Genomic DNA, 17255 nt, shown 5'->3' with positions numbered 1-17255 from the left:
GAAGGAAGGAAGGAAGGAAGGAAGGAAGGAAGGAAGGAAGGAAGGAAGGAAGGAAAAACAACAAACCTTCACATTCAGGCAGCAGACACTGAGAGCTCACTAATCTCTTTGCTATTTTCCTGGCAACATTTTCACTGCTTTCTATGAGAAAGTTGTTCATTTTACTAGATGGCTTTCAAAGATGAGTTTTTCTGTGAGCATCACTTTATACCAATCGAGGAACCACTCAGATATTTGACCAAGACAAGCAGAGCTACTTAACATTTTCTCCTCGGCCAAGGTCAGTATATCCAGAGCAAGCCATAACAGCTTGCCAAAGAAGGGCTGCACACCCAGCAGCCATCTGTATAGACTTATCTCATATCCTTACTTTAGTGTAGAGTCTTCCAGAGAAATGCTGAATTCAGTAGGCAGCAAATCATTAAAAATCTAGCTATCCTCACCACCACTCTAATGGCATATAATAGTAATTTCCTGAATCTTGATGTAGTCATTTAGTGAGGCACTGGCACAGGTTGCCCAGAGAGCTCGTGGATGCCCGTCCATGGAGATACCCAAGGTCAGGCTGGAGTGGCTCTGAACACCCTGATCAAGCTGTAGGCGTCTCTGTTCATTGCAGGGGAGTTGGACCAGATGGCCTCTAAGGGTCTCTTCCAACTCAAACAATTCTGTGATTCTATGATTTCTGATTTGCAATGGAGCAGAAGAGGGGGGAAGAAAATCTCATCAGTCTGGATCCCGCTCTACCTTCCAGACATGTCCTTAACAGCAGAAACAGGCTGTACAGAGGAATAAAGAAAAGCAGCACACCAACTATATTACACAATAAGTATTTATTGCTATCAGCATATGGGAATGGCTGCACCAGCTTACACGAAAAAGAGATTTGGTGTTTCTCAGTTCCTTGAGGCCCAGCAGCGTCTACTGTTGGAGACGGATTTGCCATCTACCTCTCAGGGATACATTTTGATAGATTGTGTCAAGGGAGACTGCTGAAAGTTGCTGATGCATAACGTTCATAGAGGGAGACAGAATGAAGTAGTGCAGAGGGAAGAAGATATGTGTGTATGTATTATATATATATCTATTAATAAAAAGGTAAGTCACCCTGAATGAAAAAAATGCTGTCCTATCTTCAATCCACCACTGAACAGCTTTATTTTTATTTCATAAAGTTCATTGCTTTATTTTGTTTGTTTTGGGGAGAAAATCTGACTGTTTAATTTCAAGCACAAAAGCTAAAGCATCAGGGAAAGATTGACTTTTTTTGTTCAGTTTCACCAGAAATCAACTGTAACAAAAACAATAAGAGATTTCCAATTCATTTTTCACAGTCACTGAATGTGAACTGAAAGCACACAGACGGAAGGGCTCATCTAAAAGGTCTTCAAACACACTTCTGGGGATTTAAATGTTGATATCATACAGGCAAATTTTGTGGTAGAATAATAAGAAGAGTATACTGGGACGTGATTTCTAGCTATATAATAGTATTTACAAAGGAAGCGTTTTCTCAACACAGAGTCTTCTCAACCATTCCTGGTGGCACTGAAAACACCACTGAAGATAACAGAAAATCAACATTTTTTATGAGAGCAAGAAAGCTGATGCAATCCAGACAAGTGGAATAGCCTTTGTGTTTCAGCTGGCAAGGGAGAGAGTGGAAGATGATCTCAGTGCAGATGTTCTTCTTCCCTTCTTCTTATCCACAAGATTCTTTCTGCTGGGGGTTTTCAGAATGGTCAGATGATCAAAATAATAATCCCAGCCTTAGTATCTCCCAAAGAAACGGTTGTAGGCCATGGGAAATCCTATTTGGTCAGACAGATAGTCACAGGGAGGGTAGCTTTCACAGCGCTCACGCATCTGCTCCATTGGGCTTTTGTAATACTCGGAGTACCTGGAGTGAACAAAGAGAAAAATGCTGTTCTGCACATTCAGTCAGTGGGGTTGGAGAGCTTTCACACTCAAACATTGAGAGGAGTGACTCCCCAGAGTGCTCCTGCAGGGGACATCTCACGGCGGGTTAAATATCTGCCTACATGGGGATAGATCTCCTTGTCAATGCTGGGAGAAGTTGGAACTGAACCCAGTTGAATCAACTGTCTTTGAAGTTTCACCAGCAAAGGAGACCATAGAAGCACATATGATTTTTGTAGAGTTAGTTTTTTGCTTGATTTGTTCGGTTTTTTTTGTTGTTGTTTTGTCTTTGTCCCCAACCCCAGCTATGTGGCAGTCTTTTAAAATATACATATATTATTTATTTTATAATTATTTTATTTTAGTATTTCTTGCTTATCTTAATCTGTGCTCAGTTTCTGCTCATTTTCCTGTTCTCCTTCAGTTTTCATAGTTTCCTCTCATCATCCTCACTTCTGCTGTAGACAGCAATCCTTTCCTTTTCACAGCTTTGTTTTGCCATGCTGAGCACACCCAAATCTTTTAGTCTCAGCTACACACACTGGATGCCCTCCTCATCTCCTGTTGCAGACTCACTTAATCTTTCCTGCACACACTGCTACTTGAAAACTTGAAAGTGTCACAAGCTATTACTTTATTTCTGTATTGGAAATTCCCTGCAGCACCCTTGAGTTCTATTTGTTGCATCTGTATTTCCAGACTAACCTTACCTTGTGATTGAATAATACAGCAAGCTCTCTCTACCTAAGTCCTTCCTCATTTATTTTTGTTGCAGAAACTACTTTTATGGTGACCCACCTGTACGGAGGCAGTCAGTACAGTTTCTCATCTGAATTTCATTTTGTTTTTAATCATTCCAGGTTTCAAGCAGAGTGACCTCTGCTACCCTACTACGATCTTCTTCTCTGTAGATGGGAACTCCCTGTTTTCTGTCATCCAAACAAAACCATCACCCTTCCAATCCAAAGATGTATTGAATAATAATTATTCTTGACAGGCCTACATGAGACTGTGGCTTAACAATGCCTTCTAGAAAATATATGAAGAGCATTCTTGCTTAAATTTCTCCAAATGTTTTTATCTAGGATTTCTCCAAATCTCTCTGCCTAGATTGTAGAATGGCTTAGGTTGGAAGGGACCTTAAGATTGTTGAGCTCTAACCCCTGTGCCTCAGGCAGGGCTGCCACCCACCATATCACTCTGCCTGAGCCCCATCCAAGCTGGCCTTGTACACCTCCAGGAATGGGGCATCCATGTCTTCTCTGGGAAATCTGTTCCAGACCCTCACCACCCTCGAACAAATGGATATAATGCACAAATGGGTGCAGTTTTAGATTTAGCCTCACCACTGCACTGCAACTGGGCTGTAGCTCCTTTGTACGGAGGTTGAGGCAATGGTCAGGGATCTGTGATACTCACTATGCTGGAATTTGGATCTAATGTCTCCACAGGTTTGTGCAGCTTCTAACTTGTACCCTGCTGACCCCAGCTAGTGCTGTCTTTCTCCATGGGAGGGCATAACAAAGATCAGCAATGAACTCCTGAAGGAGCATTTGTGGAAAAAAGAACAATTGATCTATCAATGGCAGGTTCTTACTGCCTTTTTAATTCTAGGTATGATATGTAGATATACAGCAAAGAATTGCTTTGCCACATCCCACCCCCTCTTCCAAAAAGTCATCTGGAGTCTCATCCTGGTTCTCATCCTGGCTCACGTGATTTTACCATTCATACATGTCGAATCTCTTCTGCCTCTTCACAAAGGCATTGGCAATTTCCTTTTTAACTGTGATGCCTACCAAGAGAGAACACAGCAGATTAGAGATGCATGGCCATGGTCTGTACAAATCAGAAACCAGCGTAGCCTCTGAAAAGTGATTGTTCTCTGTCTTCTCAAGCAGAAGACTGTTGCAGCTCATCCCAATTGCCAGTCCATTTTTCCCCACTCAACTTTCCACTCAAAGCCATACAGTTTGGGTCCCCCCTCACCCCAACCTGCACATTTACGTGAAGAAAGGACTCTCTTAAATTCGATTCCCCTGTCATGATATTAGTGCACAGCAAATGCTCAGTAGACAAAGTCATGACAGAATAAAATATGAATAAGGAGAAAATGAAGGGAACGGCACTCTGTGTCTCTAGCTCGGTTAGTTTCAGAGTCTTGGCTTGCTTTCTCTCTCCTAGGTTTAGCCAGGTTCCCTTGTACAGGATACTGACTGCACAGAAATGGCCAAATAACAACCTATCAGAAATCACCGCCTTTCCCTGAACGCTTTGGGTTTTTTTTTCTCTTTCCCAGTTCATGTTTGTATTGGCTCACTGGAGAAACAACTTTCATGCTCACCAGCAGGAATGTCATCCTGCAAGGTGTGAAAAAGGAGACACAAGGAAGAACAAGGGAGATTTTCCATGCAGATTTCTGTCAGGATCAGCTTGCTATGATACCTATGGACACTCCGAGGTATGCAGTTCCCTGCAGCATGGGCAACCCAATAGAAGAGGGACTGCAACCCCCAGCAGCTGTCAAGGAAGGTACTTGCTTTCAGATACAAAACTTTCTTCTCTGTTGTCCTATGCACTAGGCTGTCTGACCAACAGATCCAAAGACCACTGTTTGGAGGCCCTGAGTCAGGTTCTGCTCTTGTAAGAGGCTGAGGGCATAGCAGCCTCTTCAGAGAGGTTTCTGAGGCCAGCTCAGAGGAGCACAGAGGCTGGACACACTGCTCCTCCTACGTCACACTGTTTCATGAAAGGGAGATGCAATATGATTCTTGTTCATCCCTTGAACCCATCAAAGGGAAGAAAGGAAGAAGATAAAGGAGAATGGAGCTAAGTGTCAGTCACAGCAATATACTCACTGGCAGCACTGGGAGATCCTGAGGGCTCTTTGGGATCTGCAAGACAGACGGATAGACAGGAACTTGCTTGTGCTGTCTGCTCTTCTGCTTCTCTCTCTAAGTGAATTGCTCTGCTTACTGAATAAATCCAGCTCTCTCCCTTTTCCAAAAGTTCAGTCCCTCCCAAAAAAGGTTTTATCAACACCCAGAATGTAGGGAAAGAATTATCCACCACCAAATTCACCTATTATGATCGGATGCATTTAATTTCATCTTTCTTGTAACAAGATAAAAATGACACAGTAACCATACAGCACAGTGGAAACTTGAGGCTGACCTTCCTTTTCCTCCCTCCTCATCCTTGCTAAGAGCAGGGACAGCAGGAGGGAAGGGAGCATTTCAGCAAAACCCTAAATTTGGACAGGACCAGCAGATCATAGAATCATATTATTATTTGAGTTGGAAGGGATCCTGAAAGGCCATTTGGTCCAACTCCTCTGCAATGAACAGGGACACCCACAGCTTGATCAGGGTGCTCAGAGCCCTCCCAGGCCAACCTTGGGTGTCTCCAAAGATGAGACATCCACCACCTCTCTGGGCAATCTGTGCCAGTGCCTCATTATCCTTATTGTAAAAAATTTCTTCCTTATATTCAATCTAAATCTCCCCTCTTTTAATTTGAAACAATTTCCCCTTGTCCAGTCACAACAGATCCTGCTAATGAATCTGTTCCCTTCTTTCTCACAGCCCCCCTTTAGATAGCTGACCATCTCTTCTGTCTTTGGAGATAGAGATTTCCCTGACAGAAATTGCAAGATATTGACAACAAAGAGAATTAGGGCCAAAAATTAGGATAAACTCTACACTTTGCTACACTCTTCACACACTGTATTTCTATTTTCAGTCCTAATTGTAATCCTAATCCTTAATATCCCCTGCAAGCATCCAAACAAATTTTCTTCTAACACACATGGTAGGTCTCCTTTTCATCTTGGTTTTCCCACACAGGAAAAGTTCACAAGTTTATCCCACTATTTCATCAGGTATTTGGCATGAGTGTGCTTACAGGCAGAGAAAGAGCTGTGGAGACCAAAAAAAAAAAAACCAAAAAACAACAACAACAAAAAACAACCAACAAGCTAAACAAAACTGTGCTTAAACAAAGACTTTGTGTGAGAAGAGTTGTTTGTAGTTCTATTTTTAAGCAATGCATACATTCCTTGGATTTCAAAAATAAAAATAAAAATTAGAAGTTACTCCAAGGCTGTTAAACAATCTGGAACGTAGTAACAACTAACAAAAAAAGCAGAGATACACTCAGCAGTGAGAAAGTGAGCAAAAGACTGACAGAAGAAAAACACAGATCAAACAAAATATATTTGCCAGTACTGAATCATGACACGTCTGATGCAGAAACTCAACACTGAATGAGATAATACAGGCAGACAGGGCCCCTTCCTACTTGGCTTCTCTTTTCCTGCAGCAGAAACACTTGCTGTTTCTCATCTTCCCACCCTTCCCTCTCCATGAACTCTTGTGCTAAACACTGCATTGATCTCTCTTGATCATAATGTCACCATGCCTAAATCCTCTTCAAATGTGATGTGCTCTTATTCAATGGCACAACTCCCATTCTTTTTCTAAATATCAATAGGTGTTTTTTTTCCCCTCCGGAGTTCTCTCCATTCCACATTTTTCAGCAGGTGAAGACTTGACTCAGAGCATATCTCTGCTATTTTACAACACTTCAGTGCTGGCAGGAATAAAGTCTCCTGTTCTTGACACAGCTCTGCCCTGCAACTCACCCTGATGACCCAAAATTGAAGACCCAGCATGCCTTTGTCAGTTCACCTAATTGCCAAATTGGTTTCACGCTTCAGTATGTCAAAATGTTGGAATTCTCTGCTGCAGTTCAGGGATGGAAATGCTTATGTTTTTGACCAACGGAAGAAAGAACCCAGTAGCAGATAAGGCTGTCTATCCCCAAATCCCTCCGATGTACTACTATGGTACAGCCTCCCAGTGTTTTCAAGGAAGATGTCCGCTTTCCTTACCTTTCTCACAGCAGCAGTGCACTGCCAGGGCCAGAGTCAAGATCATTGGTGTCAGTAGCTTCCTCATGTCTGCTTTGCCTTTGCTGCTCTCCCTACACTCAGAGTGTTCTTGGAGGCTACTGAGGCACTCTGGAGTCTGCTTTTGAGCATCGTTTTATATCCTGTAATTGCCTGGAGAGATCAGGGCTCTGGCTTGTGTTCCTGAGTCTGAGCTCCAAAATAAAGCCTGTCCTTCGGGCCACAAAACATTGGGTCCTGGCAGCCATTTGGACATCCATCTTGGGACTCATGGCTTTTCCAGAAGATTTTATCTGATATTTTGAATAGGTTTGTTGAAGAAAAACAACTGGATAAAAAATCACTTTTATTGTAAACATAGAAGTGATTCAGCTTCCTGAAGGAAAGCCAGAAGAGAGACCAGCACATCCAGAAGTGAAGCAGATGCTTTGGTGTGATGGGACTCTCCCATGTGGAAAATGAGTGAAACTGATGGTGACCTTTTTCCCCAACCACACTCATACCTCTAAAGGAAAAGGTACCCATAAAATGTTTTTCATAGGGCAAATATACAGTAGGTTTTCACTTCAGACAGTTTCAACAAACCTTTGAAGAGATTTTAGATGTTTATAGTATTGGGATCTTTGATAGATAGTGAGGTGGAACCTTTCTTTTTTCTTCCTGGAAACCTTCCCAATTTGGTGGCGAATGCCTTGGCTTCTCTTGTCTCAACATCAAATAAGCCTCAAGACTCCAGAGGTGTTTTACTCTTCAGAACTTGGGTGACCATGGTTACTTGGTACATCAAGAGGCACATGCTGGGAACAGGCGCTTGCCAGGCCCTGACCCAAAGCAAGGACTGTGCTCCTGACAGCTCATGTCAGCATGTTCCCCAAGCAGTGATGGTGTTTGCAAAGCCCCGTGTGTGTGGAAGTATCCCTGCTGTACCTGCTCAGATCCATTGAGGAGCATCCAGAGCCTGCACTGCTTGTAGTACTGATAGCCAACCAACAATTCAATCCATCAACCAACCAACCATGTATTCGAAATAACCTCAGGCTGTTTTTTTGTCTCTCCAGTTCAGCAGAATTTTACTGAGTATCGTAGCTCTGTATTAAATGCTGAATTGTCATCAGGTATGGCCTGCACTATGGTGACATTTCAGCTTATGGTTGAACGACATTTATTCAAAGTCAGACAACAGACAGTGCTCCTGCACACACACAATGCATCAAAACCTCCTCTTCCTCCTCTACTGAGATGCTTTTTTTCTACCGATAACCCATATTCCCATATTCTACTATTACAGCCAAGTTCCCAAAGCTACATCCCACACAGCACATGGATCACATCTTCCTTCACCTCGTGTTTGGTCCTCCACAGCCCTGCACACAGAGTTACATAATTAAAAGTCTCCCAAGGGCAGTCACCTCCACTGGATATTCTGTTGATCATTATAAACACAGTCTTTCATCTTACATAGAAATCAGAGAAATTTCAGGATTGAAAAATCTGTTTAGCTTTTCTGCAGTCCAGGACAGACTGAATATATATACTAACGACATCCAGAAGAAGTGTCTTGAAGAGCAACAGTTTAAAAATAAACAAATATCAACAGCAATAGGTATCTTAGAAAAGGATAAGCAAAAGAAAGCTTGAAAGAGTATAAATACACAATTGTAGTCATCCATCCAAACAGCCTAACCTTTCTTCCTAGCTTTTTCGAAGCTTTTTAATCAGTATTTAGTCTCTCAAGCATGTTTGATTATCATTTACATTAATGAAAACCCTCTGAAAACTGATATTATTCATTATTTATTTGGGTAAACTGGAGGTTGGAAGTGCTAGATATTTTTGGACGCAGACCCAGACAGCAATTGCCCCATGCATTCTGTTTTGGTGGTGTCACGGTGTCAAGACAAACCCAAACACTACAGACTTGTTGACTTTGGTGATCTTAATACTCAACTCTTTAGGAACATGCAGAAGAAATGAGAGTGCAAATATACCTAATCTGAACAGCATTTTTTCACAACACTCATTTCTCTCTCACTTTTTCCTTTGGACAAAACCTCAGCAACTGTCAGGGTGGAGTTTCCTATCAGAAGTGTTTTCAATAAATAAATCTGTTTTCTTCCCAAAGATTCATCTGCCAAGTTGGCGAAACCACAAAGCATATTTCTGAAAAGATGTATGTTTCCACTCTGGAAGGTAGATTTGGCTCTACATTTAATTTCATAGAATATTCAACAATTTGATACTTCATACCTTATAGACTTTGACAGTGTGCTGTCGTATTTCCCATTTCTCTAATTTGCAGGTCACTGGGGAAACCTGAAGATGTGCAAAATGAAACAAGCTGTGCTGAGCTGAGATTGAGGATTTTACACCTGCACACCCCACACTGATGGGTATCCAAAGAGCTGTGGCTGCATCCTGCTGCCTCCAAGGCAGAGTGAGCAGAACAGATGGGTGGGAGCTGTTGTCTGTTGCTGTCTGTTGTTCTGGCTGTTGTCCCTGGTGCCACTGGGTGACAGAGAGAGTGACTACCAAGAAGGAGACCCACTGCCTCCTTCAGTCACTTGCCACTCCCAGAGGCCCATCGTACGACCTCCTCACCACACAGGACAGGACTTGCTCCTTGCTCCTCAGATCTGAATCTCTCATTTGTCCCTTGCCTTTTCACAGAATGATTTGACTCCCAGCTATCCTCGCCCTCATGGGTTCAGAGAGACACAAGAGGAAACAAAAAGTACAAGGGAATACAGTGTTCAGTTTTGGGCCCCTTTCTACAAGAAATACATCAAGGCAGTGGAGAATGTTCAGAGTACAGCAATGAAGCTGCAAAGAATCTGGAGCACAAGTCTTATGAAGAGTGGCTAAGGGAACTGGGGCTGTTCAGTCTGGAGGAGGCTCAGGAAAGGCCTTATCACTCTCTACAACAATCTGAAGGGAGGTGGTAGAGAGGTGGTGTTGGCTTCTTCTCCCAGGTAACAGCAATAGGACAAGAGGGAATGGCCTCAAGTTGCACCAGGAGAGGTTCAGATTGGATATCAGTAAAAACTTCCTCGAAAGAGCGATGATGCACTGGAACAGGCTGCCCTGGGAGGTGTTGAAACAACTGTTTCTGAAGGTGTTGAAGAACAGGGCAGATGTCACACTGAGAGAAATGGTCTAGTGCAGTCACAGGCATGGGTTGATAATTGGACTCAATGATCCTGGTCTTTCCAACCCTAATGATTCTACAATTCAAACTGATTTTCTGTGTCAACAAGGAGAATTTATGTCTGCATTCTTGGTTTTATCTGAAGAAATAAAAAATAATAATTTCCATATAATATTTCAAAGTAAAAGGCTAATGCTAAAGTTTTCTGGAAGAAAGGAGATAAAATAGCACTCCTAATGAAAATATGAATAAAATCTGGGCCACATGCTCCTTTCTGCAGAAGCACCATATACCAGGATCGAAGGGTGGCTGGGAGAACAAGGTGCCATTGGCAGGTTTTTTTCTGTCACTAGTTTTCATACCAACTTTGTCTTTAGGATTAAACAGACACTTGGATGTTGTTTACTCAAGTGAGGAAATCTCGAAGAGATTTTATTTTCAAAAAGTGCATCTCACCATGCCTTCTGAACACCAGACCATTTTAAAATGTCCTAAGGCTGGGAACTGAAATTTGCCAGTGATGTCTAAAATAAGTCAGCTGTATGCCCCGGAGCAAAATAATTGTACATTCTTTTAAACCTCATGTGATTGTGTGGTAAGGACTTGTTTCCATTATCTGCACCAGGTTCTATGATAAAGAAACTCAGCTTCTTCATGAAAAGTCATCCCCTAAAATACTGTGAGTCATGAGATGATAGTGTCAAACCAGCAGTTTATTGTGCAGCAAACACCCACATCCTGAACTCTCTCTGATCTCTACTACATCAGCTCAGCGCTAATTAACACAATGTACGAATCCATGGCTACATGGGAGAGAAGCAGCAGGCAGGATAACATACAGGGACACAAGCAACTGAATATGTTTCAGAGCTATTGCTTTTCCTAGGAGGTTACCCTGAGGTCCAAGCCCCAGGGTGGGGACAGATCATCTTTACTTATTCCTCCTCCTCCCGAAATAGTGCCTGTAAGCAGCAGGATAGCCATGGTTAAGAGCATACTGTTCACACAGGTAGAAGTCCTCACAGATCTCCCTCTGACGTTCCTGAGGTGCCTTATTACGTTCCCTGATCCTGCAAAAAAAAAAAAAAAATTAGGGGTGTTATCTTAAATATCTGTCTATGGCCCTTTTCTGCCTTACCCGGTCTAAGGGTCCATCCCAGCCTCTACCACCAAGACCATGGCATTACAGTGTTCACCGTACTCAGGGTGTCAGTTTGACTACAGCAGGTTTGGTTGCCTCCCTAGGTAACCTTTTACTTCATGGCTAAGTAGGGTGGTGGGGATAAGAGGCTGGCTCCTATCTCGGCCCATTGCTGCAGGAGTAGACCCCCAGTCTGACCCCTCCAGCTCTTCTCTGCTCTTCCCTAACCCCACACATGGAAAGAGGAGAGCAAGAAGCTTCCTGCTAAGGGCTATCTCAGACTGATGATAGGGTTTCCCTTCTGTACCTCAGCCCTTATTTTCACAAGCCCTGCATAAGATGTAAAACAGCCTGTATCTGTGTTCTACAGATGAGGAAAAGCTCACCAAAGGCTTTGCAACTTAGAAGAATTTATGCAAATAATGCACAAGTCTTGAGGACTGGAACAAGATCTCAAACTGAGCTTCCCTTCTGGCTGGCCCACACTGATTCCTTCTCCTTTTGCTACTCCTTCCTTCAGACAAATTTAAAAAGAACTCCTCCAGTGCAGAACATGCCCTTGAATGCACGGACCCACTCTGCTTTCTGAGAGGTGTTCAGGAAAAATATGGATGTAGTACTGAGGGACGTGGATAGTGGGCATGGTGGGGATGGGCTGACGGTTGGCCTAGATTACCCCAGTGACCTTTTGCAACCTTAATGATTCTATGGTTCATTATCCCAGGGTTGGCTCAAGAAGAAAGGGGGACTAAGGCTTCTGAGGAGTCACTGTGGCTTCTCCTCTGGTACTAGCCTATCACTGGCAAAGAGATATCTCTCGATGCTCCCACCCTCAGTGTTCTGATGCCATAACGTACCTCTCCTGAAGAACAGCTCTTAGTCCTGTGTCATCTCGTATGAAGCCGTTGGCCCTTTGCCTGTTAAGGAAGGGGTCTGGAGAAGGCGAGAGGTGGTTCAGAGTAGATAAATACTTTTAGCAAGACCTGATTTCTACAAAGACCTCTCCCGCATTTGTGACCATCTCCTTGTCTGCCCTCCCACATACAGTGAGACCCAGGACCTTCTAATATTCTCTCCTGCCTGCCTTGCTGGCTCATTGACAAGCTCTCCCTCTGCAAATGCAATCTCTATGGAAGCACACACGCTGCTTTTGTTCTCCTGTTACTCAAGCCACCCTGGGGAAAGCTGCTGCCATAGCCCCCTCTGACTGGGTGGAGCTGGGACAAGAGATAGGTGCCAAGTGGCACAGACCAAGGGGAGGTCTGGGCACACACAGCAGAATTAGCAGGATTGTGAAGCTATGATGGAAAACAGGAAGGGCCTGAACAAGTTCATCTGCCTCCAAGGTTAGGCAATCACAATGCAAAGGTCTCTGCGGAAATTTTGAAGTGAGGGGCCTGAAAGTGCCTTCTGTCCTTGCTGAGGAACAGCACAGTCCTATTGTAGCATGGAGGAGTCTTAGGCTTTGGCTCCCACTTGTGTTTCTGACTAGCTGCTTTGTGAAGTCATTCTCCCAGATGGTTCATTTTCTTTTTAGCTTTGAACTCTCTGCTCGTTCCTAAGTGACTCTCCACCCTCACATGCTTCTCCTGCGACACTAACTCCTTCTTCCAGAACAAGGATTCCTCCTGCCCACACATCCCACCTGCTTCTTCCAAGGTGCAGAGAGTTGTGTTCTTCCCATCCTTGCATAGGATCAACCCATATTACTGGCTTCTGCATTACCCTCCTGAGCTTTTTGAGCAATATCCTTTTCTGGTACCATTCAACCTGATTTAGGTACATGCAACAGGGATCTAAACTCATGTCTCTGTGTTTTCCAGTTTTTATTATACTCGCTGCAAAGCACAGCAGTTGCAATTGTGCCCAAACATGTGAATTCCATTTTAATCTTCTTCCTATTTATCCTGACACTCTGTAACCCATTAGATTTAGTATCCCTGGACTGAGAGGTTCTGTCTATTTAATCCCCACAGTAAAGTACAAGGAAATGGCCTTGGAGATGCCTGTGGTGCACTTTGAATTCAAGAAAATAGTAAAGCAGTCTTACTGAGATACTCATGGGATTCCATGCTCTCATGGGACTCTGGGGAAAGAAAGAGTACAACATGTGTAAGTCACATGAAATTCACTGTTTTTTAGACCAGAAGAACACATCCGCAGGGTTAAAGGTGAATGTAATACATCAGAACAGACCCAAAGATGTCTGCAGCATTGGAGTCATTGCTCCACCCAGTAAAAGAAGCTTACCTACCATAGCAAGTAGCAGCCATGACCAAGACGGCCAGGAGCGCAAGGACGACGAGAGCACGCATTGTGCAAGGACTCTCTCACTCTGTCTCTTGCTGTGCCTCACTCTCTTCCCACTGAAGGCAGACAGAGCCTTCCTGCAAAATTAACAGTGGAATGTTTATTATGAAAACAGATCCAGGAGGGATGAAAGAACCTGAGGAAGGCAACTGCTGGTTGGTACGCATGCTATATGGAGCCATTACAACACAGCTTCTATTAGCAGATTGAGTCAGGCTTCAGTAAAGAGGGAGCATACCTCTTCCTCTCTTGGTTTAGGGACAGATGCCATAATTCACAGGCAAGCATGTCCCAGCACTCCTCACTCAGGAACCAGCCGCAAGTGGAAGGAATTCCAGGGGCTGCCAGGGGCCCGCAGGGAGAGGTGTGTGCTGATCCCAAATGTACATGTTTGTCTTTCATATTTTACTTTTGATCCACTCTCTTTGCCCTCGCCATCCTCTGCCTGGATAAATAGGGCCCAGACTGTCCTGGCAGCTCTGCTGGGGGAGATGTAGGGAATAAGGCACCAGGCACTTCCCCTACATTCAGCTGCCCGTTCCTCCAGGTCCCAATGCCCTCCCAGCCTGAAGGATGCTGGAGTAAGAAGTCAGCACTGCAAGCAGTGATACAGAAGGATTCCTTCTGCTGAAAGGACCGTGATATTTGAGACAACAGCAGCACCTAAAGTGCTATCTCAGCGCTCTTCACCGTGATCCTGCACTGCTCTTCTAGCCCAAGGGTCAACATCTTTCTGAAAGGAGATGTGTTTCAGGACTGCTGCCACCAGCAGCCTTTGTCCCACTGGATACCAAATTCAGAAGTCATAGAATCATAGGATTGATTAAGTTAGAAGGGACCTTTAAAAGCCATGCGGTCCAACTCCCCCTGCAATGAACAGGGACACTATAGCTAAATCCAGGTGCTCAGTGCCCCTCCAGCCTGACCTTGAATGTCTCCAGGGATAGGGCATCCATCACCTCTCTGGGTGGCCAGTGAATGCTTTTCAGGCAGGACTTGTCTCCCAGGCCAGCAGTCTCTGGGAGCATTACTTCACCTGCTAGCACCAAAGGAGCACGTCTGGGACCAATGTTATAGGCAGCGGTGATGGACATAAGGTGGCAGTTTGACTTTCCAGCTCTGTGGTACAATAAGAGGGAATTAAATGGGAAGGGGCGGGGAGGGTAGTTTTTACAGAGATGGCTGTTGGATGAAAAGAAAAGGGGAGTGGTTACCAGAGGCAAGGCAGTGAGGAGAGGTGGGTACTCAGTGACTGCCAGCATTCCCATGGCAGCGGTGGGGCTGGGACTATGCAAGCTGCAAAGTGCAGCTCAGTCCCCCACCATCAGCACCTTCTATATTATCCACATCATGCCCATTCGGTGCTCAGCCTAAAATCAGGGTGAAAACCAGGCTGTGCCTAAAAGAAATCTGCTCTAGGAGAACTGAGACTTGTCTTCTGCCCCTGTACCCCGCCACTCTGGTCTCTTTAAGGGAATTCTCTGCTCTGGGATTGTTTGCATTCCTTGGAGCCTGGAGTTTTTAAGTTAGTGCTGAATGTGGATTTTGTAGGTTTCCTGAATGTTCTGTACAGCCTGTCAGCTCTGCGAACTGCCAAGAAATGTAGGCTTGAGGGACAGAACCTAGCAGGAGAACTGTGGGGCACAGGGAAGAAGGTACTGAGAGTACTTCGGAATGAAAGTGATGCTACACACTGGGAAACTCCAACAGACTTTTCAGCCAAACTGTCTTTATTTACCTATCTTCACTCAGGGCAGAGCCCTCTACTCTCTGGAATACTCCACTACAATTTCAGAATCTCACAGATCCCTGGAGTATCTCATGCAATCTCCGCAGGAGTAATGCTGCAAACATCCTTTAACTCAAATGTTTAATTTTTCTCCATAAAAGCAATGCATTTTCCAAGGGATCAATGAACGTTCTGGCTCTATACCAAAAACTTGACTTCAGGGAGCATTTTACCCTGGAAAGAATGATCTCCTGTTCACTCTGCCTGCACCCTGGATTTTCCAGCACACACCTCCCCTCCCCAGCATCACTGAGCTGCCCCATATGTAGTACATGGTGTGGCACAGTGAGCCAAATCTCCTTTCTTTCTAGTAGCATCCACTGGTTAGAACTACAGAAAGAGAAGGTGAGATGAACCGCCAGCAAATGCCTGAGGGATTTCCACAGTTCCCCCAAAAAAGGATATTCAGAAAAGCAGCCCTCTGTCCCGTTTCCTGCTGAAATGGAGAACCACAGTTTTACACAAGACACAGCAACCACTCCTAGCAGTTTGCAGCTGTGAAGCCTCAGAAAGGCATTATAGCAAGCAGCCATCCAGGCAAAGCGAGGCAGTCCCTGCGTACTCACAGAGCCGTTCTTTCCAGCCAGCCTGCAGCTCGTCCAAGGGGCAGCTCTTCCAGCGTCCTGGGCCCTACACGGAAAAAGAAGGGCCTTTTATTTATTAGCATTGATGAGTGACTCCTCCCCCTTCTGTTTCCCACTCTCGATCCACCCTCAAGCTTCCACCTTCTCAGTCAAAACACCTTCAGCCCTCAGCCAGGAAATAAAAACTTCAAGCCAATAGCAAGAGGAGGGAACCAGAGCAGGCACTGAGGGTGAGGGAGGCACAGCCCAGGCTGCCTTTCTGCACCCATAAACAGAGGTCCAAGGACAAGCTCAGTCTCCCTCTTTTCTATGCCCACCCTGAGCAAAACCATGGTGCTGGCTAGGGCACTTGTTGATCTGTAGGGAGCAGGAGGCCTTCTCCCATTTCCTTTCATGCTCTTTTTGCAACTGGTGCCCCCTCCTCCAGACCCACAACAGAGCTAGACTAGCCGTTGGAAAACCCACAACGGGTGCTGGCTGGGTTGGGATACTGGAGTCCTGGGTTCCTGGCTCTGTAAACACACCCAAGATACCCAGGTCAGGTGCCCATGTGCACCACACCAGGATGCCAAGCCTATGCATGAATCCATGCCAGCAGTGCTCCAGCTCAGCCAAGCTCCATATCTCTCCTGTGCTGAGGACTCTGTGTCTGGACACTGTGCTCAGGTGAGGTCTTACCAGCACAGAGCAGAGGGGCAGGATCACCTCCCTCACCCTGCTGGCTATGCTACTTTTGATGCAGCCCAATCCATGGTTGGCTTTCTGGGCTGTGAGGGCACACTGCTGGCTCCAGTTTTCACTGTGGAAAGTTCAGACCTGTCTGTGGCACAATGGTACCACATTATGTGTGTCCTTGCACAAGCAAGAGACTGGCGGAGACTGAGAACAGAAACCTGACATGGAAATTCCTGGTTTGGAATCATGCCATTACTGCTACAGACAGCTTGCAAAGCATTAGGGTGATGCAGGAAGGAAAGCTCTGCCCTGATCTCTGAAATGTCAGAGGAGAGCTGGAGCTCTGTCTTCTTATTTAATTCTTGCCAGTACAAGAGAGAAGGAGTAAAATGTTCCCTGTATATCCTGAGGGTATTGGAGTCATTGTCTCAAACTACCTCTGAAAAGCAGTAGAAAGAGCAGAACATCTTTTGTGCTCCCTCTACTGCCTCTCAGGTACTGCTGAATATTCAGCCCTGTGCTACACAGCACCCTGAGGGAAACTGAGGCATAGAAGGTCTGATTGTTCTCAACTATACTGAATAGCTTTGGCCACAGTACCATCTGGCGCTCTATTAGTTAAATCAGATAAGATAGGCATTAAAGTCAAAACTGTGAGATGATAAGGAAGCAGACAAATGGGACAGAAGTTTGAGCAGTGGAAAGGAGAAACGTTGAGAAACTGCCATTTGAGTACATCTTTGAATTGTTTTAACTGAATATTTCCGTTAATGACTGCTCAG

At 44.7% G+C, this 17255-nt stretch overlaps 2 protein-coding genes across 2 annotated transcripts; both read right to left on the bottom strand.

The window, feature by feature from the left end:
- Positions 1 to 850: 850 nt before the first annotated feature.
- LOC122158955 (bone gamma-carboxyglutamate protein) lies at positions 851 to 6927 on the bottom strand. Its single transcript, XM_042816038.1, has 4 exons — positions 6812 to 6927; positions 4779 to 4814; positions 3646 to 3715; positions 851 to 1900 (listed from the first exon to the last, which is right to left on the bottom strand). The coding sequence occupies exons 1-4, from the start codon at positions 6876 to 6878 to the stop codon at positions 1771 to 1773; spliced, it is 303 nt and encodes a 100-aa protein (XP_042671972.1). The 5' UTR covers positions 6879 to 6927; the 3' UTR covers positions 851 to 1770.
- Positions 6928 to 10666: 3739 nt separating this feature from the next.
- On the bottom strand, positions 10667 to 15844 carry LOC122159148 (matrix Gla protein). The gene is made up of 5 exons (XM_042816377.1): positions 15781 to 15844; positions 13370 to 13502; positions 13166 to 13201; positions 11973 to 12048; positions 10667 to 11044 (listed from the first exon to the last, which is right to left on the bottom strand). Exons 2-5 carry the CDS (start codon positions 13428 to 13430, stop codon positions 10906 to 10908), a joined length of 312 nt encoding a protein of 103 aa, XP_042672311.1. The 5' UTR covers positions 13431 to 13502; positions 15781 to 15844; the 3' UTR covers positions 10667 to 10905.
- Between the last annotated feature and the right edge of the window lie 1411 nt (positions 15845 to 17255).

The sequence above is a fragment of the Centrocercus urophasianus genome, unplaced genomic scaffold, assembly GCF_019232065.1.
Source record: "Centrocercus urophasianus isolate 14NV4802_14NV808 unplaced genomic scaffold, USGS_Curo_1.0 seq_15, whole genome shotgun sequence".
NCBI lineage: Eukaryota > Metazoa > Chordata > Aves > Galliformes > Phasianidae > Centrocercus > Centrocercus urophasianus.
This window is presented reverse-complemented; position numbering and strand designations above follow the sequence as displayed.